Here is a 27547-nt window from a genome sequence, read left to right on the forward strand (position 1 = left end):
TGGCCCGTGGAGAGGAAGGAATGCGTTTCGTGCGGGTCTGTGTGTCCGGCCGGTCGCTGAGCTCGCTTCCCGCAGGCCTTTTGTTCTAAGTGGTCTGATGGACACGTGCCCTGTCGAGGACCACCCTGACCCCCACACCCAGCCCGCCCTCTCCCCCCGCCCCCAGCTCCCGGGGGGCTGGGGGCTTCAGTCACTGGCTTGTTTCCTGTCAACCCTGCAGGCGTCAGGAGACTTGGGGAGCGGGCTTGCGGAGACCTGGGAGCGTATCGGGGAGGAGTTGGTGAGTGCCGGGGCCCTCAGGGTGGGGTGTCGGGGACACGTGTGCACACGCGTGTGCGAATTCTAAGGGCTCCTGGGCGGCCAAGACAAATGCCCGCTGGAGACGGGGGCCTAGAGCTCTGGCCGAGCGGCCGGCGCACCTTCCGGCTGAGCCTCCTCCGGGGGAACGTTCTCTCGAATCCAGCGTCTGGTCCAGACCTCGTGCGGTTGTCTGATTGACCTTGGCATCTGTTTGCATCTCCCGTCAGCTTGTGGGACCGTAAGGGACTAAGGGGCCAACCCCGCTCTGTAGCCCACACGGCCCAAAGCCACACACAGGGCTGGGGGTGTCTCGGGCGTGACAGGGACATCGCCTTCTCCTGTTTGGACAGATCACCTCCTCTTAGGGCTTGGGCGTTGAGGGGCCGTGATGGGATGGAGTGCTGAGCTGCCCTGGGGTGGACGGTTGGCGGCCCCCCGCACGCCAGGGACGCCGGGGCTCCCTGCACTAGCCAGGGCAGCTCTCGGGGAGCCGCGCTAGCTCTGGCGCCCGGCCGCCCCCTGGAGGGTGTCAGAGGGTGGTGCCCACCCTGGCCCTGCCGGGGGTCATGTGGCCCGTCCACTCCTCAGCCATCTCCACCCAGGGGCCCTGGGCACAAACTGCGGCGACGGCAGCGTCCCCACTGTGCCGGTGCCAAGGCGTGAAGCGCTGCAGCCACGGGGACTCTCTCTTTTTTTTTTTTTTTTTTTTTTTTGTGGTACGCGGGCCCCTCACTGTTGTGGCCTCTCCTGTTGCGGAGCACAGGCTCCGGACGCGCAGGCTCAGCGGCCATGGCTCACGGGCCCAGCCGCTCCGCGGCATGTGGGATCTTCCCGGACCGGGTCGCAAACCCACGTCCCCTGCATCAGCAGGCGGACTCCCAACCACTGCGCCACCAGGAAGCCCCACGGGGCCTCTCTTAACAGACTGGAGGCGGGGGCAGCCAGAGATGGAAAGAGTCGTCCGGCCTGCAGTGCGCTAACTAGGAAGCCATCCCTGCCAGCTCCTGCTTCAGAAAATCTGGCCGAGGCCGCAGCATGGGAGGGAGGAGGGGCCGTGCGGAAGCTTCTGTGCGGGGCCCAGCCTGGTCCAGGGCACCCTCGGCCTCTCAGCGCCCCCTGCGCGCTCTCCGTGGTCCTCCGTGCCTCCGCCCTCCCCCGCCCACGGGGTCTGAGGTGTCAGCGGCTGAGCAGCTCCGGGTCCCTGGGGACCCTCCCCATATCGGAGGGTTGTGGCTGTAGGGGGAAGGCCTGGTGTCCAGCGCCAGGTGCCGCTTGCCCACCGGGCAGTGGGGGAGCCCTTGGACAGGCCTCACAGGCATGCCGTCCCGGGCGCCTAGACCAGCACCATCTCCCGAGCACTGTTGCCAGGGAGCTTGTGCCAGGTGTGGACGGCTGGTCACGGGAAGCGTCTTCACTGCGCCTGTGCCCACGTCCTCGCAGCTCCGGGTGCCTCTGGGGACAGGGAAGCGGGCTCACAGAGCAGGGCCACCCCTCCCCTTGTGCAGTGAACACAGAGGCTCCCTCCCTCTGTGGGCGTCCAACATGATGATGGCTACGTGCCCGTCACTGTCCGGACCACAGGCAGGAACTGGGGCTCCCTGAGTCTCTGAGGGGCCGTCCTGGGCCCTGCAGGGGGCGGGGAGGGCCGGCGCTCAGCCATCCCTCCAGGTGTGGGGGTTTGGGGACTTGCAGGGCGAGGACACCCCCATCCCCTGAGCTGTCCAGGAGAAAATGGCTCCGGAGGGACCTAGAGCCTCTTCCTGTCTGTGACGGAGTTTCCAGGAGAAAATGGCTCTGGAGGGGCCAGAGCTTCTTCCTGTCTGTGACGGAGTCTCTGGTGGCTTAAGAATAACTTCCCTGCAGTCCATAAACGTCTCATTTTACAACTGAACGCATGTAAACCTGACAGCTTTGCCAGCGCTCACGGGCCACACGCGTCGCTGAATAACAGCTGCTTCCCACTCTCACCCCAGGGCGCACCCCTGGGACCCGGGCTGCCCGAGGCCCCTCCAGTCACTTCTCCGCCCTTGGCTGGAGTGGGCAGCCAGGAAGATTTCAGAACTGAGGAAATTGAGGAGGAGACCACGGTGTCTTCGTTAGGAGGTAAAGCTCTGCTGGGGTGGTGTGAGTGTTTGTCAGTGGGGTGTGCGTGTGCATTCAGTGTGTGCGCCCAGCGCATGTCTGTGTCCGTGTGGCAGAGGAGGGGCTCCCGTCCGTCACACGCACGCCCTGCTGGGGAGGGCCCATGCCTGCCCCGCCCCCTCGCTGCCCCAGCTGCGGGTCCTCAGCTGCTCCGTGGACGTGGTCTCTCCTGTGTTTTGTTTCTCACTTTCTGCTGCTCCTGAGGGATTTGTGGGACCGTCCCAAGGGTGCTGCTACTTCCCAGCCTGGGGACAGCGGGGTCACCAGGAGGATGTGAGAGCTGGTTTTCGGGGAAGAGGTGCAGAGGTGCCTCTGCTCAGGCCCTCTGCAAAGTAGGGCAGCATTTGGGGGCTCAGGGACTCCCCCCACGCGCGGCCCAGAGGGTGCACAGGCTCGGACGCCCGGGCCACCCTGGGAAGTGGACCGTGTCTTCGTGCCCAGCTGCCCGTGGCCGCGTGCTGGTGCCCACGAAGGTTGCTGCATGCCACAGGGCCCACATCTCCCTTCAGTTGCTATTCCCATATCTTCTTTCATAAAAATCTGTTCCAGTCTCACGCCCGAATTTTAACGGGCCGTTTGTTTTCCTGTTATCGACTTCTGAGAGCCTTTATCTTCTGCACACGACTCCTTTGTCAGATATCCCCTCAGTCTGCGGCTTACCTTTGCCTCTTGTTAATAGTGACTTAGAAGAGCACAAGGTTTTAACTTGGATGAAATTAGAGTTAGCAGTTTGTCCTTCATGGGTCTCGGTGCTGGCGTCACGTCTGAGAAGCCAGCCAGTCTTGGGCTTTCACTCGGGCCTGCGATCCACAGGACGTGGTTCTCGCACGTGGCTCCAGCACGTGTATTGGAAGGAGCGCGCTGCGCCTCTGCGTTGCCCGGGGCCTTTGCCGAGAGCAGCTGTGCATGTGCCGGTCTGTCTGGACTCTGCTCCGTTGCGGCCCGTCTCAGCGTCTTCACAGCGTCGCACACGGTCCCGATCGCTTGGCTTTGCGATCAGCCTGGGCTCGGGCGGTGTGCGGCCTCCAGCCTCGCGCTGCCTTGACGAAGCTGCTTGGGCGTTCTGTGTGCTTCGCAGTCTCGTGTGAATTTTCGATCCGTATGTCAGTTTCTCCGAGAAGGGCTGCCAGGGTTTGGACGCTGCGGGTCAGCGTGGGGACCGGCCTGGGCGTCCAGCTAATGTTGAGTCTTCCGACCCCGGACTCAGGCTCTGTCTCCTCTGGCTTATTTAGGCCTTTGCTTTCTCTGAGCGGCATTTTTGCGGTTTTAAATGTTTCTGAGGCAGGAATTTTAATTTTGCCTTATATCAGGAAGAGGCCTGGGAGGTGTCCCGGGGCAGGATGGGGTGCCCCCCGGTGGCTGACCTGTGACTTGGCAGGTCTGCGGGGGGTGGGGTGGGGCTGGCCAAGGCCACAGTGCCCCCAGCAGGCACCGCCGGCTCGCGTACTGAGCAGGGCGAGCCCAGGGGCGGCTGCAGGTGGGCGTGGGGGGTTGTGGCCCCGAATTCCTCTGGAAACGGGCACGGACGTCCCTCAGGGCTGCGCGACCCTGGAAACTTAGGTCCTGTCCAGCCCCCAGGCTCAGCGCCCGGCACTGTCAGAGTGAGATCAGGACCTCGCAAGGGCACAGACCCCTCAGGAAGCGGGACGTTGGAAAGCGGCCTGAATCCCGTTTTGTAATTGACTCGGTGGTGCTGACGCTATTGGATGAAAGCTTCGGGGGAACAGCCTCAAGCTCCACCCCCAAATTCCTGTCCATCACAAGGGGAGGCGCCATCTTGCACCCAGTGGAGGGAAAACCCGCAGACGGGGGTGGGGGCGGGGGGACGCGCAGGATGATGTGCTGGGGCCAGGCGTCCATGCCGCAGGCACTCTTCTCTGTGCCGTTTTGTTGCTTTCCCAGCTCTGTGGGAACCGTCCTTAGCTTGGGCTGAGGCTGGCTTTGGCCGGATTTGGTGGGTGGACCGACCCTCCACAGGTCCTGGCACCGCCACCGTCACCATCCCCCGCAGGGAAGCCACAGGGACGCGGTTGGGCGCGAGGGGAGACTTGGGTTAGGTCACCGCACAGAACAGCGCTGCACTTCCCGCACGTGAGCCAGAGTCTCGGGGGCTCTCGCTCCCGGGTGCCGCCGCCTGGCGCTCAGGGGGGAAGGGTCGCGAGGATTCTGCAGACCCTCAGACGGGAGGAGAAACGCGACTGCAGGGTCGGAGCTGGAGCCCGGGCTCAGGGCCCGGCCAGGACTGAGCGCCAGGCAGGGGGCAGCCTGGGGACGGTCTGACGGCCACCTCTGCCTCCTACAGCTCAGACCCTCCCCAGCTTGAGCACGGTCGCCACGTGGGACGGGGGCGAGTGGAGCCCTGGGGGCGGCCTGAAAGAGGTGAGGTCACCACGGGGACCCCAGAGCAGGCGGAGCCCCTGCTCTGCTCACCGGGGACCCTGACAGAGTTCTGGGGCTCCTGGCCGTCCTCTGTGCCCCCTTGTACCCGCGGGCACCAGCAGCACTGGGTGTCCACGGCTGGGGACGCTCCCCAGCCAGAGCACAAGGGCGGGTGTAGGGGACGCCGGGCGTCCTGGCACCACCATGCCGGCCCCGTGTGCGCCCACAAGCATGTCCCCTCGCCTGTCCCCTGCGCCTGTCTTGTCTGTGCCCCCCCTGCTGTGTGATCCCGGGCCCGGCCCAGGATGCAGGCGAGCGTGTGTGCCCCCGTCCCAGCCTGTACCCTCTCCTCTTCGTCCCCAGCAAGGCCTGAAGGGGCAGAAAGGAGAACCAGGCGCTCAGGGTCCCCCCGGCCCGGTCGGTCCCCAGGGTCCCGCAGGCCCGGCTGTGCAGAGCCCCGACGCACAGCCCGTTCCCGGGCCGCAGGGACCCCCGGGGCCCCCGGGTAAGGACGGCGCCCCCGGAAGGGATGGCGAGCCCGTGAGTACTGTCTCCGTTTCGTCCAGCCGGGGGTGGGGGCTTGGCCAGAGGGGAGAGGGAAGCAGGGTCCTGGGGCTCCGGACAGCCGCTTCCTTCCCTGGGTGCAGCGGGAGGGTGGCGGGGGGGCAGGCAGAGCCAGTCCAGGGCCGCGGGCAGGGACATGGCCACAGTGCCCTGGACGGAAGGTTCTCCAGCCCCGTGCCGAGAGCCACCCTCTCGTGGGAGCAGAGGGGCTGGGGGGACAGGGGTCCGTTTCCGTGTTCAGCGTGGAGTGGGGTCAGGTGTGATTTTCTGTCACTGATGGTTTCTCTCCCACTTTCCAGGGTGATCCTGGCGAAGATGGGAAACCTGTAAGTTGCCTTTTCTTTCAGAACCTGTGTGATCTGTGACGTTTGCATGAGTCCCCAGGCTCCCCCTCTTTCCCACTCAGTGACTGTTTTTAAGCTCAACAAACTGAAGAGATTTCAAAATGAAGCCATTTTCAAAATGCAACTTTTGTTAAGAAAATATAAGTCTAACGGTTGATAGAAAAATATAAAGTTATGCGTGTGTATTGAGACGTTTAGGCTACCAGGAAAGAAGTGAAAGTAAAGCTTCCAGATTCTTAGAGGTGAGAGAGGAACAGCCTGAAGTTGGGGGTGGGCGGTGCAGCGGGGACACAGCACGTAGAGAAGAAGAGAGACGCTCGCAGGAGAAACACAGGCTCGTCAGCCGTCACGGTGGATAAGACAGCTTCTACCTCAAGACAGTTTGGATTTTTAAAAATCAACAAATGCTTTTCGTTGATAATAACAGAATAAAATGACACAAGAGGGTTCAAATAAAGATTTGGGAAATGACAGAGCCACAAATGGTGATGGGAAGGCAGGGAGGGAGGCTCTCAGGACTGAGCGGAGACACGGCAGACGCCCGGGGGGACGTCAGGAAGGACGGCGGGGACGTTTCTTGTGGACTCAGCCTGTCCTTCATCGGCCTCTGCGCTTGAGGACCGAGCTTGGCTCAGTCGTTGCGGGGAGCCTCTGCAGCACGGGGTGCGTGTGTGCACGTGTGGCATCCAGGGTCCGGCGCCTGGATTAGCCAGCCCCTGGATCGGGGTGTGCTGGGGCCTCGAGTCGACGCGCCCTGCGTGCGGACGCTCAACATAGAGGGCTGTTCCGGCCGCGCGGCCTCCACCCATTCACCCAGGCAGCACCCACGGAGGCACTGCTGTCCTCAGCGCCCCCGCAGCACACGCGAGCACGCACACACGCGACGGGCAGGGCGCCACCCTCCGGCCTGGTGTCCCCGGGACACCGAGGTCACCTCTGCAGGCCGCTGCTCCCTGGTGGCAGCCTCGCATCTCCGAGGTTGGCGGTGCCCCCCTGCGGCCCCCAGGACAGCCCCATCTCCGTAGGCACAGAGCCGCATGTCGGTGGTGGCTTGGCCGGTGATGGGCACAGGGCCTACTCCTGACCGAGCCTTCTGGCTTCTGTCTTCCAGGGGGACACTGGGCCGCAGGGCTTCCCAGGAACCCCAGGAGACATGGGCCCCAAGGGCGAGAAGGTGAGAGGTAACCGGCTGGGCGTGGGGCGGGCGCGACCCGAGGTGGGGCTGTGAACCCCGGTGTGACAGGGGTCTTCTGTTCCCAGGGGGATCCTGGGGTCGGGCCGAGGGGACCCCCAGGACCCCAAGGGCCTCCGGGGCCACCCGGACCCTCCTTCAGACCTGACAGGCTGGTGAGTCCTCCCTCTTCCACCCGGGTCCCAGCAAAGGGGCCTCTGATTGTGCTCGGCTTCCGACGCCACACTGCTCGGGTCCGGAACCGGCCTCCCGGGGGCGTGTGCAGGCCCCGGGCGCTTGGTCCCTGCCCTGCCTCGGGTGTTTTCATTTGGGGGTCGGGGGGCTCGAGGTCACTGTGACAGTCCTGCACAGTTAGCGCCAAGGGCCGGTGCTCGAGGGGGAGCTCGGTGCGGGGGTGCGGCCTCGCCGGCTGACCGCAGGTGGGCCGTCTGGGCTTCTGGTGACTCAGCCTCTCCCCTCAGACCTTCATCGACATGGAGGGGTCCGGGTTTGGTGGTGACCTGGAGAGCCTCCGCGTGAGTGACCCGTGGCCGGGGTGGCCGCTGCCCTGACGTCCCCAAGCACCAGCGGAGCCCGTTGGGCGGTGGCGAGGCCTGGCGGGGTGGGGGGCAGTGGGCATCCTTCGGCCGGTGCTGCATGCAGTGACGGTTCTGTGTTTTCCGTGTCCAGGGCCCTCGAGGCTTCCCCGGCCCACCTGGGCCCCCTGGCGTCCCAGGCCTGCCCGGAGAGCCAGGCCGCTTCGGGATGAACAGCTCGGACGTCCCCGGACCCGCAGGCCTTCCCGGAGTGCCTGGGCGGGATGGGCCCCCCGGGCTTCCTGGGACCCCAGTAAGGCCCGCCTCCCCTCATCTGCCCGTGTCCGCGTCCGGGTCGGGGGGACAGTGAACGTGGGGCCTTCCTCCGTCTGGGCGAAAGCCTCCCTCACCACCTCCGTCCTCCTGCCCAAAACCTTTTGGGGGGGCACCCGTCTTTGGGCCCCCGGGTGGGAGGGACCTGTGTGGGCAGCCCCGCTGGTGCCCACATGACAGCTGCTCACCTCCCTGCCCTTGCAGAGGCCGTCTCGGGGGTGACTCGTGGGACGGGGTTGGCCCTGATGCTTGGGATGGGAGGCCGAGAGGGGCCCACGTTGGGCCCTGCGGGCCCCCCTCCTGGCACTGGGGACACCGCACCATGGCCTGGCAGGTGCCTGGAGGTGTCGCTGTTGGGTCCCAGGAACCACGGGTGTGCACCTGGTTTTCACCCAGAAACGTGCTCGGGACACAGAGTCCGTGGGCCCTGCGGTTTCCTGCTGAAGGCGCGATGACCCTTTACTGAGAGTCCACGGCCGTTCACCAGCCCCAACCTCTGCACACGAGGCCACCCCCGCCCCGTGGGGCTGGCGGCCCTTCTCATCCTCTCTAATTTGATTGGCGACTCAAATTAAACTAAAGAGGGGGAAGGAAGAAATAATAACCGGAACAGAACTGTCGGACGCCCTTGACCGTGCACGTGGGCGGGTCTCCCGTGAGCTGTGGGACTCTGGGCCGTGTCCCGGGAGTGTTTCGGGTGCCGGATGCACAGATGGTCTTCTGCTAACCCAAATCGTTCTCCATCTGGCCTCACGCTCTGCTCTTCTCTCCCCAGGGACCCCCAGGTCCTCCAGGAAAAGATGGGCAACCAGGACAGAGCGGCCAGAAAGGCAGCCTTGTGAGTCACTCCCCCGGCATCCAGGGCGGACCTGACCTAGCGCCGTGGCGTGTGGGTATTTGGGTGGCGTGGCCCCGGGTCAACAGAGGAGAAATGCCACAGGGCAGGGCGGTGACGGCTTTAACTCAACAGGGAGCCGCCGTCTTCTCGGTCCGACAGCCGGGGAACCCTGGGCTTCCCACGCTGGCTCAGAACCGGCCGCTGGGGCCCCTGTAAAAATCCAGGACTTCACCACATGATGCTGTTTCTCCGTGGTGCCAGTTGGCCTAATGGTTTTGAAGAGTCTCGACGCTTTACTTGATTTGGACATTTTATTTCTAGTTTCCATTTTGGTTGCATTGATAATGGAGAAACTTTCAAGGCTGCACACCTGTGACCGGGGCCCGTGGCTTCCATGTGGTTTCTCGGGGATGGAGCACGGGAGGTGCCCACACAGTCCTCTGGAGATGATACTTCCCTGTGATCTTTCAGCGAGAACCTGGCTGTTTGGGGCTCAGCAGAGGAGGCCAGTTTTAAGGGAACCGTTTGTGTTCCGAGCTTGCTGCCCTGCGGCTGTTGAGCTAAAAGGACTCTCTTCCTGGTTCCGGGGGGGCAGGGGGCGAGGGTTGCTGTCAGCGAGGTCAGCCCTGCCCCCTCCACGGCTGAGCCTCCATCCCCATCTGAAACCGGGGTGACGGTGGGAACAGCCAGGGGTGCGCCAGGGCCAAGAGGAGACGCTTGGAGTTTTAGAGGTAGTTGGTACAAGGGGAAAACTTGACCTCATGGGCCGGGATAAAGCAAGTGAGACGCTGTCTGCTCTCTCTCACTGCCTGCACCTTGGTCCGATTGTGTAGTAACTGTTCTCTTCTCCCGCAGGGTGAGGCGGGCGCCCCAGGACCCAAGGTACCGACAAAGCCCCAGTGCCGCCGCTCTTCCTGGGCGGGATGGGCCCGCCAGCCGAGGGGGTGGGGGTGAGGGCATGGCGGCCGAGGGGTCGAGCTCCCGGGCGCTGATCGTGGGGTCCGGCCGGGAACCGCCCTGGCAGCAGGCACCACGTCTGTCCTGCGAGACCGTTTCCCCCGAGTCTGGTTCGGGGACGAAACGCGAGCAGATGTGCTCGGAGGCAACCCTGGGGTCCCGGGGGCCGCAGCGGGGGGTTGGGCTGCTGGCGGGGTCAGGTGCTGCTGGGGCCCCAGTGTGGTCCGAGTGGGTCCCTAGCACCGTCACACAGGCCTGATCCTGGGGAGGCCGCCCCAGCCCCTCCAAGAGCCAAACTGGCAGCCTTCCCAGGAGGGAGAGCCCATCACTGGGGAGGCCGCCGTGGTGGTGCAGCTCCAGACTCGTCCGCCGGGGAAACCCATGGGGAGAAGGGGGAGGATGACGGTGGGACTGGAGGGGCCTGGAGGGAGGGACGAGGTTCAGAGTAGAGACTCGGGTATGTAAACACGCACACACACACAACACGTGCACGCACACACGGGCACGGGCTTCAGGGATAAACGAGGAAAGCTGGTGACATTTACAGTGAGGGAAAAGGCTGCAGCCGGGGGTGAAATTCAGCAAAGGTGAGGCCAGACTCCACTTGTGGTTGGAGATCCTGGACACCAGAGTTAGACGCTCAGCTACCAAGGCCACTCAGGCCTGAGAGAGGGCTCTCGAGCGCCTTGACCGAGATGCCTGGGCCGGCTCCAGGCACGGACACTCTCACGGTTCCCTCATCCCTGTGGCAGTGGGGTGCTGGGCGCCCCGCCCTGCTTCCTCCAGCGGAGTCCCCCCCCCCTCCTGAAAGGAGCGTCTCAGGCCCCCGCCTGGGGGTCGTGTTAAGTGGGTAAAGTCTGGTGAGGCCAGAAGAAAGAGGTGCTTGGGGTTTGCGTAGCTCCTGGCTGGTTGTTCACCCCCCGGCTCTTCAGATGTAAAATGCTCATGAGAAGACACAGGTGCACCGGCAGTGCAGTGGCGCCTGGGGTTTAGGGACACCCCGAGGGCCGAGGGTGATGACCTCTCCCACCTGTGCAGGGAAGCAAGGGAGACCCCGGCCCCATCGGCACGCCTGGGGAGCACGGCCTGGCAGGACGCCCCGGACCAGCAGGACCACCAGGGCCCCCGGGCCCCCCCGGGCCTCCAGGCCCAGGACTCGCTGCGGGGTTTGTGAGTACCCGCTGCTCCTGGCCCCCAGAAAGCCCAGCTCTGCGGCCCCAGGCGTCCTCGGGCACCCACGCTGACCGGCACTGCCGGGCAGCAGCCAGACTGAGGCCACCCCTGCCTGGGCTCCTCCCGGCTGGTGACAGAGTCCCCACATGTAAGCGCCGCATGGGGGGCGCTGGCAGCCCCGCGTGTCGGCCCTGCCGTCCCCATGACCCGCCTAGCAGGGGCCCTGCCACGGGCACCCCCACCCTCAGAAGCCACCCGCTCGGGCGTTTGGATCCCTGCCCGGCCTGGGGCAGGTCTCTTCCCATGAGGAGACACACAGACCCCGGCGTCCCTGTGTGTTCTCCTCCAGGACGACATGGAAGGCTCCGGGGGCCCCTTCTGGTCGACAGCCCGAGGTGCCAATGGGCCGCAGGTACTGCCCCAGAGCTGGGCCTGGTCAGCTTGGGGGCGGGGCCGCCTGGGGGGTCCCTGGGACTGGCCTCCAGTGGGCCCAGGAGCAGCCGTGCAGAGCCAGCGAGCCACCTGCCTCCAGGACACTGTCCACCTCGGGCCACTGGTCTCCAGTGTGGGGGTCGAGCTGAACGACCACGGGGCAGGATGGGCCCCAAAGACAGGTCTTCCTGGGAAATACTAGTCCAGTTCTCTTTATGGCCCTAACTTTGGGGAAGTTACACAGTTTTGAGCTGAGCAGAACGTTAGTTAAAGAAAAACGGGGACACTTTTCCTGTGAAAGATGGATGGATTCCCATGAAATCGCACCTTGTAGCATCGCCACGTGCACTGGTCAGGATTGGGTCCAGCTGGCGCTCCTGGTGTCCAGACGTAACCAAGCTCAGGCCGGACGGACGCACGAGGGGCCGTCCCGGGGGCAGGACGCCTGGGACGGGCAGAGAGAGGGCTCCCTCCCCCAGGAGCCCGTGGGGCCGACACAGACCCCACTGGGGGTCCTTAGGGGACCTCGAACCAGTGTGTCCAGCTTGGCCCCTGGAGTCTCAGCCCGGCGAGAGGGGGGTGGGACGGGCCTCCTGTTCTGAGCGCCACCGAGGAGGATTTCCACTTGGGCAGGAGGTAACTGGTGGAATAGAGCGGTTCTGCCCCTTTCCGTTCAGCGCCTTTCCCTTCATGGCTTAGTGTGGGGCAGTAGCAGTCGGCTGCCGCGGCACAAGGTGACCGGGCGAGGGCGCAGGGCGGGGTCCCCTCCTCTCGGTCAGGACACAGCTCCAGTGCCGCTGCACCCCTGGAGGGGTCTGCGGGCTGTTGCGTGGCCTCAGGGTGATGGAGACCCTCGGGTTGGGTGGCTTCTCACGCCCTCCCCGCTGCCGGCTTGTGAACCATCTGTGGGACGCCACGAGGTGCTGAGGACAGGCCACCTCTGGTGGGGTTTCGGGGTGTGCGGGCCCCTGGTGACACAAACGCCCTTTTCTTCCGTGTTTTATAAGAGGGGCTCGTTTTCTTGCGGGGAAAGGCTGTCCCCCGAGGGGCGGGAACAGCACTGACCCGGCCCTCTTCCTTCTCTGCCCCCCACAGGGACCACCTGGCCCGCCTGGAGTCCAGGTCAGTGAGACATGTGTTAGGCCGGGGCGCCCGCCGCTCACCCCCTCCCCGCCAGAGCTACTGCTCAGTGGCCCCGAGTTCCTCGTGGGAAATTTGCAAAACACAGAAAAGCCTAACGGGGAGACGGTCCCCAGAGCTCGGTTCAGGGGGTGGTGCCGTCCCATCTTTCTAACCCCGTGAGTCGAGATCTCTGGCTCCACACGTGCCAGGCGTGTGCGGACTTGGGGAGAGCGAGGGGCTCAGGGAAGGAGCCCCCAGCCTGGGGTGCAGTGGCTGGCGCCCGGCAGAACCTGCGTGCTTCTCTCGCTGCCACTGGCCCCGCCTCCCTGCTTGGCCCTGCCCGCTCCCCGCCCCTGGGGGACAGCAGGGGGTGGGGGGCGTGGCGAGGGCCCCCCTGTGGCCCGGGAGTGCGGGGTTCCCCCGCGGGCCGGCTGCGCCACCCCGCCTCTTGGAGCGCTCTGCTTTGATGTGCAAACCTTTGGGACAGTTGGAAAGATGGCTTCTTTAGAAGGACGCACTTCTTAGCGTTCTTGAACCGTTCAAGGTGAAGTCACCTGCGTGCTCCTGCTTCTGCGGGAAGTGGTGGCCTGGCTTCCAGGACAGCGCAGGCCACGTGCGCTCAGCGCGTGGGTGGGTGCAGGGCCCGGGGCCCTCAGCTCTGAGCTGTGGGGTGCGGCGTGGGGACCACCTGGTGACCTGAGGAGGGGTGGGCGCTGCCTGGGGGCTTGGCCAGCGCTCGCGGCCCCACAGAACGCTTTGTCCACTTTAGGGGGATCCTGGAGTCACGGGGCCACCAGGGACCAAGGTAAGAACAGCACCTCGGGTTCAGGAAATGCACAGTCGTTAGCGGCCCTGGTCTGGGGTGCAGGGTGTGGTCCCCAGGCTGAGACCAGGAGCCTGGCTGGTCCCCATTGCCTGGGGCCTCAGGAAACAGGGGTGAGTCCATGCCAGGCCCAGCATCCTTCTCCCACTGTCCCCCTGGCCCCCACGGGCCCCCCCGGGTTTGCCCACAGGACAGCTTTCCTTCCCTCCCGGCTCTGCAGCAGAGTCCTCTGACCCCTGCCCCCTTCTCTGCCCCACGGCGCTCCCCAGGAGGCCGAGCAGGTTGAATCGGGTGTGAGCTGGTGGCCAGCGGAAAGCCCCGCCTGGCCAGCTCCGGGTCACCGTGGCCCCCGGGTGCCGCGGCTGACGCACGTGCTCTCCTTATGTCCACTGCAGGGAGAGGCCGGAGCAGACGGAGCTCCTGGGTTCCCCGGCCTTCCTGGCAGGGAGGGTGCAGCCGGACTCCAGGTGAGTGGTCACCCGGGGCTGCTGCGGCTGACAGCCCCAAAGTAGCTACGCCTGGGTGAGAGCTGGTGCCCAGTGTGTATCTCAGGGTCCCCACAGCACCCGGAGACCCCAGCTCCGTGGGACGTGAGCCGGCGGTCCAGGGTGCCTAAGGGGGTTTCCTGTGTGGCTGACCCCCCACCCTCCAGGCCCCATTTGGTCAATGTAGGGAAACCACATCTTCACCCAGGGCCAGTCCCGGGGGCCTGGGGTCTCCAGGAAGCGGCGCTCGTGTGCTGTTTATGATGAACGATTTCCTTCTTGTCTCCACAGGGACCAAAAGGAGAAAAAGGGCCCCAGGGAGAGAAAGTGAGTTTGCGGGGGGTTGGCGGGCGTCCGTGGACGGGTGGCAGGTGCACGGCAGGGCCGGGGGTGCACGGCAGGGCCGGGGGTGCCGCTCTCTGCCCCGTGCCCGCCCGCGTGGTGCAGAGACTTGGGCGGGATCTGGGCTCAGAGCCTGCCCTGCCTGGGGTGGGGGCTTGTGGGCCACTGTGCTCAGCCCTCAGGCGTCTCCTCACACCCCGTGGGCACCAGAAGCCGGGCTGGGCTGCAGTTCAACCCCAGGGGAAACTCTCTTCCAGGGCGACCCAGGGAAGGACGGAGTGGGGCAGCCAGGCCTCCCGGGACCCCCCGGACCCCCAGGGCCTGTCGTCTACGTGTCGGAGCAGGACGTAAGAACCCTGCATGGGTGGACACATGCTCTGCCCCAGGTCCCCAGCCCTCCGCCTGCAGGGCGACCTCCAGAGACACGGGGGGCCCAGTCTGTTGGTTCCATGGGGCTTCCTGGCATCGAAGCTGTGGCTCTTCCAGAGCTGCCCTTTGGTCGTGCTGTTTGCTCGCATGTCACCCGCGCTAGCTGTGACAGGCCCCCTCCGGCCCCCGTGCGCAGCACCCAGGGGAGTGGGGGGCACTGCCGCCTGGTCCCAGGGTCCCGGGCCGGTTCTGTGGCGCGGGAGCGGACTCCCGGGGGTGCGTCATTTCTCGTCTCAGGGACCTTGATGCCAAAGCCGGGACGATGTCTTTCACGTTGACTGCCTGGTGTTCTTTGTGGGTCTTGTGTGGGTAATGTCACGGGAGTTGAGTGTTCATGGTAAACGTGGTCCTTTTCCTTCCTCCTCCGGGACCCTGGCTCTGCTGACTCGTGCACAGAGAGCGCTGGCGAGCGTGCCGGGCCCCGAGGTACGTGCGGCCCCGGGACGGGCTGGGCGCCGTGCACCTCCCCGCGGCAGGTCCTGACCGTCGCTGTCTCTCTCTCCACAGGGCCGGGTGGGGCTCGCAGGCCTCCCCGTGAGTACCTCCCCAGCGGGCGCGGGGCCTCTGCTTCGCAGGCAGGAGGCCGGGTGGGCCCCCATGAGGCCGAGGAACCGGAGCCGGAGCCCCTATCCGGACAGGGGTGTCGGGCGGGCGTCTAGGGCGGGGCGGGGGGCCACGGCCCTGAGGCAGGGGCCTTCCGGGCAGCGCTCTGTGTCTCCTGCAGGGACCAGCCGGGCCGAAGGGAGACCTGGGCTCCAGAGGCCAGCAGGGCCTCCCGGGACCCAAGGTGAGGGGCCGTCCAGGGTCACCGGGTGACCGCTCGGGGGGAGGGGCGCCGTGCCCGGGAACTTGGGGCGGACGCCCCTCTGGTCTTTTCCCTGGACCTGCCAGAGGCCCCGCTCACGGCTCTGCGTCCTGGTCTGTCGCGTCGGTGCCGAGGGCGGTTCATTGCAGGGCCGGGGGGGCGCCAGGCCTGCTCTTGCGGAACCGGCCTCCCTTACCCGCCCCCCTGTTCCAGGGCGAGAAGGGTGAGCCGGGCATGGTCTTCAGCCCTGACGGCAGAGCGCTGACCTCCGCCCAGAAAGGAGCCAAGGTGAGGGGGCGTCTGGGCCCAGCTGGCACCCTCCGTCCTGCCTGGCCGGGCAGCGGGGCCTGGGGGCCGTGGAGACGGCATAGAGGGGTTTGTCCTCCTGAGAGGGGCAGCTCCTGCCCGTGCGTGGGAGCCTCTGCTGATGGGCTCTGGAAGCTTCCGCAGCCTGGGCTCCTCGCCCGTCCGTCTGTTCCCCTCCCACCACCTCGGGGCCCCTCGGGGCCTGCAGCTCGGATCAGCCTCAGCCTGGCCGGCCCCTTGTTCTCCTATGCCCGGCAGCGGAGCTCACACTGCAGAGGAGCCGGGGGCTCTTGGGGGCCCCGGCCTGGGCCTCGCCGGTGGGAGCTGCACCCCTGTGGTGCCTGACTGGCCCTCTGGGGGCACTGCCTCTGGGGGCGGGATCCTGGCCTGCCTTCCTCAGGAGGGGGCCCAGCATGGCTGGGCTTGGGAATGGGCTCCACGGGGGCCTGTGCCCCGGGTCCCCTGCCCCCCAGCCCTGGGGAGAGCTGGGTCTGGATCAGGAGGCTGTTGGGGACAGGCCTGCAGGGGGTCCCCAAAGGCCCCCAGGATTGTCGGCGGACGGGCCGAGGGACCGCAGGGCAGAGAGAACTCTGCCAGCCCCGCCGTGTGTCACAGCTGAGGTCGGGGCCCACAGACCCCTCCAGCCCGGGCGCTGTGGGGCCGACCCCTTGGGTCTCAGGGCCCCCAGGCTGGGCCCCGGGACACAAAACCCCATCAGAGCTTTCTCCCTGTTGCTGCTTCCTTTTCTTCCTGGGTGTTGTCAGTGCCTCGGGCGCCGCCAGGGGCATCCAGATGGGCACGGGGACCCCTCGGGGGCGGGGGGCGTGACCTACGGCCACCTCACGGTACCTTCTGGTTTTCTGTTCAGGGTGAGCCTGGCTTCCGAGGACCCCCGGTGAGTAGGCCCAGGCTTGCCCGCGGTGCATGTGCGCGTGTGCGGAGGGCACCGTCTCCTACCTGGCTGCTGGGCAGGCGTGGCAGCCGAGCTTCTATCCCAGCTGCACCTCTGAATGCGGGGGCAGGGGTCGGGAGGGAGAGCGCGGGGCAGTGGGCCGGTCACGGCTCACCTAAAACCTGGCCCCCCCCAACAGGGTCCCTACGGGCGGCCCGGGCACAAGGGAGAGATTGGCTTCCCTGGACGGCCGGTGAGTCCCCGGGTCTCGTGCCGGGTGTGGATGATGGGTCCGGAGGGGAGTGGGCTGCAGTCTCTCCGCTGTCCTCCTCCTGGGGAGCCCCTGCCAGAGCGTGGCTCTCTCCAACCCCGCTCGCGGGCAGCTTGGGCCGCAGAGGGATGGGCACCCCGAGGAGGCCCTGGGTGGGGACAAGAGCAGCTGGGCCAGCCCTCACAGCTGCCACCCACTGTGCTCTGCCCCAGGGGCGCCCCGGGATGAATGGACTGAAAGGGGAGAAGGGGGAGCCGGGAGACGCCAGCGTGGGATTCAGCGCGAGGGTGAGTGTTCTGTGGGGCAGGCGGGGGTAGGAGGCCTGGCCGCAGTGGCTCGGGTCCCAGAGCTCACCTGTGGGAGGCTTCTGAGCAGCCTCGTGGCCCTCGGTCACGCAGACCCCCGTGCACACGAACACACGTGTGCGCACACGCACACACACGCGCCAAGGCCACCGGACAGTGCCCCGGCGTGGTTTTCTCAGAAGGGCCTGTAGGCCGCGTGGGCTCTGGGGTGGGCGCCTCTGGCCCGTGGGGCTCTCGCTCCGACCGCCTTCACGCTGCAGTCACTGCCGCCTCGGGAGCCGAGGGTTCAGTGAAGTCCCCGGGTGAGGCCCTGTCATCACCTCTACCTGAAACGGTACCGTCGAGATGCAGGACTCGCCTCTGACCCCGCTGGGCACCCAGTGGGCCCGCCGGCTGCACCCGGTGCCTTTTCTCCTGGAGCCCCTCCCACCCGGCCTGGCCGAGCGACGCCAGGCCCTGAGTCAGTGGCTCAGGCCGCGGCTCTTCCGGGTTTTCCGTCACCGCGTGTCTTCGTTCGGGCTCCCTCCTCCTTGCAGTGGTTTCATGAGATCTCAGAACACGAGGCGGCGTCTTGCAGAGTTCTGAGATGGAGGTGGGCAGGGCCACTTCCGTCGAGCAGGACGGGGGGCTCTCGAATTCCCCCCGCGGTTCTGAGTTGTAGAGGCGGAGCGCCAGCCGCTGTGCGCGCGCCCTGGTCAGGCGTCCAGCGCGTCCGGCTTCTTCGTGGGCCTGAGCTTGCGCCTCTGTTCCGCTGCCAGCCCTGTCTCCTCGGCCGCAGGGTAGGGGCAAAGGTGCCCAGGGGCCCGAGAGCAGGTGCCCGTGAGGTCCCGGGACCCTGTCCCCAGGCACCTTCATCACTCAGGCCAGCCCTTTGGCGAGTGAGCCGTTGCTTTCAGACCAGGCTCTTCTGACACTCCCTGAATCGGCCGCTTGTCCTTTTTCTGCGAGCGGGTGAATGAACGGAACCGACCTTCATCCAGCTGACAGTTAGCAACCACACGAGCCGCGTCCGAGGTCGTGTCCAGCCCAGACGGCCGCCCGCACGTCTCCGTGGGAGGATTTGAGCAGGCTCTGGGAACGGGAAGGGGACAGCTCTGTCCTCGGAACCCACGACCACAGAGTAAACTGGACGCCTTCTCCATTTGATGTTTTCTGACTTCACCGTGATTCTCAGAGACGCTCCTGCCCACATCTGCTGTCCTGGCCAGTGTCGACGTCCAGTGTGGACCGACCAGGCTTTCTCTCCCCCCCACGCAGGGTCCGCCCGGCCCACCTGGGCCCCCAGGGCCCCCAGGCCCTCCCGGGACTCCTGTCTATGACAGCAACGTAAGTCACCGCGACACCTGCTCTTCCCACTGCGTCCTCACGCTCTTCCCTGCACTGGCTTCCTTTTCCCTCCGCTGACCCGGGAGGGCTGAACCCCAGGCAGGGCAACCGGAGCCACGGCCTCCGAGCCCCTGGCGGGGGGGCTTCTGGGAGGGGCGCGGTGGTGGGACCCAGGCCCACCTGCCTTGTAGGCCGCACCTGGTGGGCCGTTGGTTAGAAGACAAGCCCCCAGGGGAAGTGAGGTCGAGGGAGGGCTCTCCAGATCTGGGCTCCTGAGCGCGAGCCCTGGGGTCCTGGGGGGTGAACGCCCCCTACCTCACAAGACTCAGTGACGCGAAGTGACCACGTGGGGCAGTCATGTCGTGACCGGGGCTCCCGACTCCAAATCCTGTGTCCTCTCCCTCCCCCTCCCTGCTTCTCTGTCTTGGGGGGCAGGGGTGCTTGGGGGTGTGGCCTCGCAGACCCTTGGGTGGGTGGTGGCCTCAGTTTCCGGAGCGTCTCCCTCAACGGCCATCTTTGGCTTGTTCTTTGCAGGCGTTTGTGGAGTCTGGCCGCCCTGGACCCCCGGGACTGCCAGGTAAGGGTCCTGGGGCCTCGGGGAGGGCAGGTCACCCTTCCAGCCGCAGCTCAGAGCAGGGTGTGGGCGGCCCTCACGGGGGTGCTGGATGATCCAGGCCCCCCAGTCCCGGTTGATCACGGCCCCCTTTGCTGGGCTCCTGGGTCCTCCCAGCACAGCCTTCCAGGCGGGCCGGCCGTGGATGGGAGTGAACACCGAGCGGCCACCACCGGCCGTCCAAGCCTGCTGTTTGTTCGAGCCCCTCCCTGCAGGAGTGGTGTGGCCTCTGGGAGCAGAGGCTGCAGCCCCTGGGGCGCGACCACCGGGCACTTCCGCGGGTCACGAGCTCCTGCTCTGACTGCCCCTGGGTTCACACGCTGCCCCCTCCCGGGTCCAGGCCTGCAGTGCACACAGTGCCCACCGGGGTCGGGCCATGCGTGGGCAGGAGGGCCTGTCCCAGGCGCCTCTGTCACGTCGTTAGTAACGGGCACTGGGGTCTCTGTTCCTCCAGGGCACCAGGGGCCTTCGGGACCGAAGGGTGACAAAGGAGAAGTGGGCCCACCCGGGCCACCAGGTGAGAGTGCTCTGGGGACCTTGGGCTGTGTGTGGTCACCCGCCCACCCGGCTCCCGGAGGAAGGAGGCCCTCGGGGCTCAGGGGGCTCTGACGGGACGCCTGGCTGGCCCCGCGGTCTCGGGGCAGGGCTGGGGGCTGAAAGGACAGGGGCCTGAGGCGGTGGCCAGGCAGGATGTCCCAGCCCCCCACTCGCTGAGGAGCAGGGCTGGGCCCCAGTGTGCACCTCCCAGGGGAGACCCGGCACCCCCAGCGCATCGCGGGGGCCTCATCGGCCCGGCTTATCCAGGGGGTGAACTCCCAGCACCTCGGTTGTCCCCTGGGACGGCGAGAACCGCCCCCCCCCCCCCCCGAATCCCGCTTCTGCAGCCGATGAAGCAGGAGAACAAGTGTGATGCCGGGCGCGGGCCAGGCAGAAGCCAGGCGAGACGGCCCCCCGGGCACTGCCAGCGTCTGCGTAAGCTCGGGGTTCCCCTACGAGCTGCCAGAAGCAGAGGCAAACCCTCCCCTTGAGGAAGGTGAGCTCGCTGAGGGCCTGGGATTCCCAAGCGGGCAAGCGACCAGCCAGCACTGACAGGAGTCCAGGCTTGGCCTTAGCCGCGACGATGATGCCCAGACGCAGAGAAGAGGCGACGGCGGCACAGAGCTGGAGCCCCAGGGCCAGAGTCGGGTGTAATTCTGGGACTGAAAACCCGCAGGATTCCGTGCGACTTCAGGCAGACGGGACACAGCCGAGGGGGGGAGGGGTCAGCCGGAGTCTGCGGGACACGCCGAGGGAGGTCAGACGCGTGCGGGTGGGGACACGCGGTGGGGCTGGGGCAGAAGAGCATTTGAAGGCGTCACGGCCGAGCTTCCAAACCGGGAAAGGTTCAAGGAGCCCTTCGCGCGAAGGGTCAACGCGAGCCATGAGCTGATTCCTCACGGGGACGAGAGGAGCCAGAGACCATACAGGGTCCCAGAGGTCGGAAGAAAGTAACCGCTCACCTAGAATTTTGCATCCGGTAGAGACCTCCATCTTCTACAGGAAGAGCACGTGGGCAGCCAGGCCTCTCAGGACACGAGCCTCAGTGGGGGCCGCGAGGGCCGCTGGGGGGAAGGAGGTGGTGCTGGTGACACGGGGACGGAGGGAGAGCAGGAGGGCCGGTGAGACCCGCGTCCCCGCTCGGCCCCGCCGCAGAGGGATCGCACCCCCGAGACCCCAGCCTGGCCCCGAGGATGTTACATCAGACCCAGGTGAAGGACGCACCTGTCACCTCAGGGTCCAGCCAAGAACAGGAGGGAACGTGCCCCTGATAACCGAGCAGGAAGGGAGAACAGCATAGGAAAAACCCGACCCGAAGACGGCAGGAAAGGAGAAGAGGAACTCGGGGCACGTGGAGGAACAGGAAACAGGGAGTGAAGCTGATTAAACTCAGAGCCGTTGGCGCGTATGTTCAGTGAGCGGGTCCGCTCTCCTGTCTAAAGACGGAGCTGTGCTGCTTACAAGACGCGCCCCCAAGTGTAAGGACGTGAGAGCTGAGGGGAAGGGGGTGGGAGTCAGGTGAGAAGGGAGCCGTGTGCGTGTGCTCGTGAGAAGTCAGACAAGTGTATTTTAAAGCAGGAGGTACTGCCAAATTTATTTAAACTCCATAATGATAATGGGGTAAACCCGGCAGGAAAGCACAGCGATTCTAAATTTCTACGCCGGTAACAACATAGCTTCAAGATGTGAAAGGCAAAGGAAGACCAGGTCAGTTGGGAGGTGGAAGGTCTGAACAGGTGACAACCTGGCCCCCGTCCCAGCACCAACATGGGAGGCCGCAGGCCCACGCCGGGCACACAGCAAGTCCCTCAGGCCTGTCTCCCCTCGAGGGAGCATCAGAGACATAACCGGGCAGGGCACCTGCGGGGAGGAGAGGCCACGGTGAGAACTGGAAACCCTGGAGCTGAAGGACAAGGATGTGTCTGAGGGGCGAGGGTTGGGATTCTCGGCCCTCACGCCGTGGCCCGCGGTGGCAGTGGGGTCACCCCGCTCTGAGGAGGGACCCAGGACAGGAGCTCCGGGCCGTGAACGTGAGCCTTGTGGCCCTGGGCGGGCGTGGGTTTCCCGGAGCAGCCGTGGCGGAGCCCAGATCTGGGGCTCCCCCAGACCCCCAGGCCCACGGTTCACTCAGCAGGCATCACTTCACCCTGGGGGTCTGACCCCCACCTTTATCAGGCTTCCAGGGGAAAGGCCACAGGAGAAGGGTGAGCCAAGGTCGCTTTCCCACCCAGGAGTGAGGGTCTTGTCAGCTCCTTGTCTACAAGGTCACAGCCTTAAGTAGCCTGCGCTTCAAGCATGCAGCCCAGGAAGTTAGAAAACAAATAGATTTAACTCCCCGAAAACAGATGGGAGATGCAGTGAATGGAAGAAAAAAAATGTACATAAGAGGAAGCATCATGAAAGCTAAGAAGTCAGATGTTAGTTCTTTGAAAAGACTAATACTACTGCCCTCGAGGGACTGATGAGGGAAAGAGACAGCAGGAGACGTTGAAGATGGTACCCCCGTGCTCTGGAAAGAGCGGGCACCCTCTCTCCACCGTCCGCAGTGGCGGGTCGGGGCCACGGGGGGTGGCCGGTCGTCGCTGGTGCGGGGCCCAGCCAGGGTGCGGGGGCAGGAAGAGAAACAAGCGCAGGAAGAAACAAACCCGCTGTTCTCACGAGGACACCTTTGTGAATGCCAGCCACCAAAGCGACGCGCAGATAAAGCGTCAGAATTCATGAGTGAATTTACCAAAGTCACGGGCAGTTCACAGCAGTCGCTGGCCAGTCGTAGACTAAATGAAACCTTCAAGAGGCTCCATTTAGAAAAAGATCAGGTGGGTTGCCAGAGGTGGGACGCGGGGTGGGGGGTGAAGGGGGTCGCAGGTACCCACGTCCAGTTCCAGGACACAGCATCCGGGGGCACGTGGCTATGGCCAACACCCCTGCCCAGTGTACTTGAAGGCGCGAAGACAGAAAAGCCCTCGTCACGAGGGAAAAGCGTGTTTGTTCCTTTGTGTGTGTGTCTCTGTGAGGTGGTGGCTGTTAACCGAACGCCCTATGGCGGTCATTTCCCTGCGAACGGTAAGTCGTCGTTTAGCGGCCCCCCTTGACCGTCTGCAGTGCTGTGTGTCAGTGATAAAAACTGAAGGGAAAAAGGCACCGTGAACAAAAACACCAAAAAAATCAAGTGATTGGGAATAAGTGTAACAGAACACGCAGGGGATCTCTCCACAGAAACACAGAAATTAGAGACAGAGGAGACTTAGGGAAAGTCGAGGGCGGGGGGACGGGTGGACCAGGCAGGAAGACCGCACCTCACTGGACCCCCCCAAACTCTCCCCCCCGTAGGGCAGTTCCCGTTGGACCTCCTTCACTTGGGCGCTGAGATGAAGGTGGGTGACCCCTGGTCCTCACGCTGCCCCCCACACGGGGCCCCAGAGAGCACCACCCGGCACGCGCACCCCTGGCTCCATTTTTCGGGAATTCGGTTGGCGCAGTGGGAAGCTGGGAGGCCGAGCCCCGTCCTGTCGGGCTGGCCAGGCCCGGGCCGCAGAGGCTTCACCGTGGGCCTCTGGGGGTCGGTGCCCGCCCCTCCCCGCGCGGCCCTGGGAACGGGGCTGTCCCGACAAGCTTTTCCATCCACAGGGGGAGAAGGGCGACCAAGGGGCCGCCGGGCAGAAAGGAGAAAGGGGCGAGCCCGGGGGCGGCGGGTTCTTCGGCTCCAGCGTGCCTGGCCCCCCCGGCCCGCCAGGCTACCCGGGGATTCCGGTGAGTCTGGCCCCAGCCGCCTGTGGGTGCCACACACGGGCCCAGGCCCGTCCTGTACTGGAGCTTGCATCCCCGGGGTCCCTGGGGCCTGGGGCCGAGGGCAGGTCCCCCCTGCGGCCTGGGCCCCGAGCAGCCCCTCCCGGTTCCTTGCCCGATTGCGGGCCACCCACGAGGGGAGCCTGGTGGGTGCGTAGTGGCTGCTGTCCCGGATTGGGCATCCGATCCTCCTTTCTCCTGCTGCCACTGTTCTCCACCAAATGCCCTCGGGGAGACCTTCTGTCCTGAAAGCGTCTGGGGACCGTGGGCCCCAGCTTCCATCTAGGAGTGGAGGAGGGCTGGGGGCCCTCCGGGCTGCACCTCTGTGGGTGGCTGTCCTTGTCTACGTCCCAGGGCCCCGTCCCAGTGCGGGACACACGGGGTGGGAAGGCTGGGTTTCCGAGGCCCCGCGTGGGCGGTGGGGGGACGGGGGCCTGGGGGCCGTGCTCCCTGCAGGGGCTCGTGGCCAATGCAGCCAGGACCTTCAAGCTTGCTTGTCCCCAGCCTGGGGACATAGGTGACAGCGCCCCGTGTTTTGTCTTCCACACTAGGGGCCCAAGGGAGAGAGCATCCAGGGCCAGCCTGGCCCTCCTGGACCTCAGGGACCCCCTGGCATCGGCTACGAGGGACGCCAGGGGCCTCCCGGGCCCCCTGGACCTCCAGGGCCCCCGGGACCCCCATCCTTTCCTGGCCCTTACAGGCAGAGTAAGTAGGGTGGAGAGTGGGCCCTGGGCTCCAGCCTCATCCAGGAAGGGCCACTGTTCCCACCTCTGGTTTCTCTCTTGTAGCTATCAGTGTTCCTGGCCCCCCAGGCCCACCTGGGCCCCCAGGACCGCCCGGATCCATGGGCACCTCCTCAGGGGTAAGCGCCACCCTGTTCCTGACCTGCCGGACCCTCACTGCCCAGCTGCCCTTCCCTTTGGAGGCATGTGGGTGGGCACCCCAGCGCCAAGAGCCCTGAGACGAGGTTTCCAAAGCAGAAGTGGGGGACCCAGGCGTGGCTGGGGTCTGAGAAGGGCAGGGGAGGAGGACGAAGGAGGGGCGTTGAGAAGGTCCCTGAGGGCGGGTCTGCTGTGCAGAGGCTGCAGTGGCCCAGGCACTCGGGGGCTGAGGTCTCCCCGTGGCGCTCATGGGGCCAGTCTGGCAAGGAGGCGGCCACGTAGGTCTTCAGACTGTCGCAGCCCCCAACCCTCCCCATGAGCCCAGAGGCCCCCTGTGCACAGGGGACCCCACTGGGCTGGGCTTCTAGCAGGTGAGGGTCTGGGCCACGTACCAGACGCTGCTGGACCAGGTGCACGACGTGCCGGAGGGCTGGCTCATCTACGTGGCCGACAGAGAGGAGCTGTACGTCCGGGTCCGAAACGGGTTCCGGAAGGTTCTGGTGAGTTCTGAACAGGGCGATCCCTGCACGTGGTGGGGGGACTTACCACTTTGCTTTTGGGGTGAAGGGTACACACAAGACGGGAGGCCGAGGACCTGCGTTGCAGGGGGCCCCGGCGCCTGGCGAGCGGCAGGGACCAGCCGGGCGGGGCCCGTGGACATGCTGCCAGCCGTCCTCCATCCTCACCCGCTTGCCTCCACTTCTCTCTTTTATTAGAAGCTGCTCTATAGGTTCACAGAGAAGTGACTCTGTTTTCAAACTAACAGATACGCTTATTGTGTGCCGGGCACCGGGTGGGGGGCACTGGGACGCAGCCATGCCGGCCTTCCCTGGTGTGGGGGGCGGCCAGGGCGATTGGCGCTGGCTGGGTCAGAGGTCCCGGGGTGACCCCCTGTTTTCTTCCAGCTGGAGGCCCGCACGCCCCTTCCCCGCGGGACGGTAAGGAGCGTCCCTTCTTCCCACGACCATCTCGGGGGAACCGGTGGGCAGGGGTGCAGCCGGGGAAGGGGGTGCAGACCGTGCTCGTCACCCTCCCCAGGCGAGGGGCTCCTCGGAGTCCTTGTCTGTCTGCCCTTGTCCAGAGGGCTGGGCACGGGGACAGACCCTTCAGGCTGCGGGGGGAGGAGGAAGGAGGGGGGCAGGCGGGAGGGGGCCCAGGATACTCCAGTCTCCCTAAGTAGGGGTCACATCCCCCAGGCGGTGGCTCCTGTGAGTAGAGGTCATGGCCTCTCAGACGGCTCAAGAGCGGGGCTCCGTGCTAGGTCTCGGGGGTCCGGGTTCAGTGTGGGCTGGTCTGCCCCGACGCCAGGCTCGGGGAGTCCCTTCTCTCACGCAGCACCTAGTCCCAGGTGCTGTTCTGGGCGTGGGGACAGCTGTGCCTGAAACAGGCGAAGCCCCCGCCCCGCGGAGGCGACATCGTGTTGGGGAGACGGGCAGTAAGGGCAGTAGGTGACTAGGCAATAGCATACAATTATATATAGACATTTCAGATAGATACGTGAATTCATTCTATAACTTATGATTGCATTAGACGTACTACCAGGTAGTAGGTACCAGGTACTAGGTATTCAGGTAACGGGTGTCCGAAGGTGCTGGCTGCTGTGGAAAAGGGACGGAATTGGGAAGCGGGTGGGGCACAGGGGCTGGCGTTTGGAGGTCGAGGTCACCGTTGGAGGTAGGGACCGGGCAGGGGCCTAAGGGCTGCTGGTACCACGGCTGCAACAGGGGGAGGTCAGGGAGATGCGGTCGGCCCGAGGGTGCCCAGGGCCACAGGGAGGAGCTGGCTCCTGAGGGTGATGGACCCGGGGGCTTGAGCAGAGGGCCACCCAGCCCGACTGAGGTGTCACCAGGCCGGCTCTGGCCCGACACGCTGGGCGCCCCCGGGTCCAGCTCGCCACCTCCAGTCCGGCGTCACCGGCCCAAGAGCACAGCCGGGTGCAGATGAAGGGCGTGCAGGGCCGGGTAGCGGGACCCGCGGGTGCGGGAGGCCCGCCACGGCGCTGTCTGCCTCTCCGCCTGCAGGACAACGAGGTGGCCGCTTTGCAGCCCCCCGTGGTGCAGCTGCACGACGGCAACCCGTACCCCCGCCGGGAGCCCCCGCACCCCACAGCGCGGTCCTGGCGGGCCGACGACATCCTGGCCAGCGCCCCGCGCTTGACACACGCCCAGCCCTACCCTGGGGCCCCGCACCCCGGCGCCTACGCGCACCACCGGCCGGCAACCCCCACGGCCTCACCCGCCCACACTCACCACGACTTCCAGCCGGTGGTGAGTGACCACCCCGGGCGGCGCAGGGGGTGGAGAGTCTGGAGCCCAGAGCAGCCGGGGAGGGTGCTGGGGCTGGGACCCGCCCTCCCCTCCCCCCTCCCCTCCCCCCTCCCCTCCCCCCTCCCCTCCCCCTCCCCCCTCCCCGCCGCTGCCCCGGGGTTCACCCTGCTTGCACCCCAGAGACCCACCGGGGTCGGCTGGGGTGGGGGGGGGGGGCCGCGAAGACCCGGGACACCAGGGCTGACACGCGGCTCCACCCGCAGCTGCACCTGGTCGCGCTCAACAGCCCGCAGTCGGGAGGCCTGCGCGGCATCCGCGGCGCCGACTTCCAGTGCTTCCAGCAGGCGCGCGCCGCGGGGCTGGCGGGCACCTTCCGCGCCTTCCTGTCCTCGCGGCTGCAGGACCTCTACAGCATCGTGCGTCGCGCAGACCGCGCCACCCTGCCCATCGTCAACCTCAGAGTGCGTGCACGCCCCAACCTGGGCCGGGCCCGGGGGTCGGGTGGGCGCCGGGCAGGTCTCGCCCCTGAGGACCACGGGCACCCCATGGAGGCCCCACGTGGCCCCCGACCCCTGCGCCCGCCTGCCAGGCACGCTGGCGCATCACCAGCTTCCGGAGGGGGCGGGTCCCTCGGGCCCTCAGCACTTGGGTGTCAGTCCAGGGCTGGGCGTCCCTGCACTGGTGCTCTCCACGGGGACGTGTTCCGTGGCTCCTTCCGCGAACGGAACCACGTGCTCTCTGGATGTGCCGAGCGCCTGTGTTCCCTGGGACCAAAGGCGCTGGACTCGCTCCGGCCCAGGGTCCAGGGCTGGGGGCGGGTGCCCCGCGTTCCTGGGAGAGGGCGGGAGGCCCCTTGGGGGGGCGTGGGCCGCTTGTCCCTCTGGCAGGAGCTAACCAGAGACGGGATGACCCCGCTTCCCTCCGCAGGATGAGGTGCTGTCTCCCAGCTGGGAGGCCTTGTTCTCGGGCTCTGAGGGCCAGCTGAAGCCCGGTGCCCGCATCTTCTCTTTCGACGGCAGGGACGTCCTACAGCACCCCGCCTGGTAGGTCCGCTGTGTGGGCGCAGCAGCTCGCGGCCTCTCGGGATGCAAGAGCCCTGAGCAAACGGGCGACGCTCCTGGCTTTGAGCCTCCAGGCTGACCCAGTCCTGGAACACGCTCGCGGCTTAAAACTCCCCAAACCCAAAAG

General features: G+C 66.0%; 1 protein-coding gene across 3 annotated transcripts in view; it reads left to right on the forward strand.

Moving 5' to 3' along the window:
- Positions 1 to 27547, forward strand: part of COL18A1 (collagen type XVIII alpha 1 chain) — a 97605-nt gene that overhangs the window by 68873 nt on the left and 1185 nt on the right. For 2 of the 3 annotated variants that reach the window (XM_079922067.1, XM_079922069.1), the window contains 37 exons: positions 221 to 280; positions 2274 to 2403; positions 4745 to 4821; positions 5185 to 5361; positions 5685 to 5711; positions 6841 to 6903; positions 6990 to 7076; positions 7383 to 7436; positions 7591 to 7749; positions 8545 to 8607; positions 9463 to 9489; positions 10603 to 10734; positions 11087 to 11149; positions 12265 to 12291; positions 13061 to 13096; positions 13510 to 13581; positions 13891 to 13926; positions 14199 to 14288; positions 14767 to 14796; positions 14878 to 14904; positions 15095 to 15157; positions 15389 to 15463; positions 16350 to 16376; positions 16573 to 16626; positions 16857 to 16931; positions 18207 to 18275; positions 18810 to 18852; positions 19343 to 19405; positions 22756 to 22799; positions 23053 to 23175; positions 23763 to 23916; positions 24000 to 24073; positions 24461 to 24592; positions 24998 to 25030; positions 26114 to 26359; positions 26623 to 26820; positions 27287 to 27402. In XM_079922067.1, the coding sequence (XP_079778193.1) occupies positions 221 to 280; positions 2274 to 2403; positions 4745 to 4821; positions 5185 to 5361; positions 5685 to 5711; positions 6841 to 6903; positions 6990 to 7076; positions 7383 to 7436; positions 7591 to 7749; positions 8545 to 8607; positions 9463 to 9489; positions 10603 to 10734; positions 11087 to 11149; positions 12265 to 12291; positions 13061 to 13096; positions 13510 to 13581; positions 13891 to 13926; positions 14199 to 14288; positions 14767 to 14796; positions 14878 to 14904; positions 15095 to 15157; positions 15389 to 15463; positions 16350 to 16376; positions 16573 to 16626; positions 16857 to 16931; positions 18207 to 18275; positions 18810 to 18852; positions 19343 to 19405; positions 22756 to 22799; positions 23053 to 23175; positions 23763 to 23916; positions 24000 to 24073; positions 24461 to 24592; positions 24998 to 25030; positions 26114 to 26359; positions 26623 to 26820; positions 27287 to 27402 (3026 nt within the window). The remainder of the gene's footprint in view (positions 1 to 220; positions 281 to 2273; positions 2404 to 4744; positions 4822 to 5184; positions 5362 to 5684; positions 5712 to 6840; positions 6904 to 6989; positions 7077 to 7382; positions 7437 to 7590; positions 7750 to 8544; positions 8608 to 9462; positions 9490 to 10602; positions 10735 to 11086; positions 11150 to 12264; positions 12292 to 13060; positions 13097 to 13509; positions 13582 to 13890; positions 13927 to 14198; positions 14289 to 14766; positions 14797 to 14877; positions 14905 to 15094; positions 15158 to 15388; positions 15464 to 16349; positions 16377 to 16572; positions 16627 to 16856; positions 16932 to 18206; positions 18276 to 18809; positions 18853 to 19342; positions 19406 to 22755; positions 22800 to 23052; positions 23176 to 23762; positions 23917 to 23999; positions 24074 to 24460; positions 24593 to 24997; positions 25031 to 26113; positions 26360 to 26622; positions 26821 to 27286; positions 27403 to 27547) is intronic. The other variant, XM_079922068.1, reaches the window with a different exon arrangement.

The sequence above is a fragment of the Stenella coeruleoalba genome, assembly GCF_951394435.1.
Source record: "Stenella coeruleoalba genome assembly, chromosome: 5".
NCBI classification, from domain to species: Eukaryota; Metazoa; Chordata; class Mammalia; order Artiodactyla; family Delphinidae; genus Stenella; species Stenella coeruleoalba.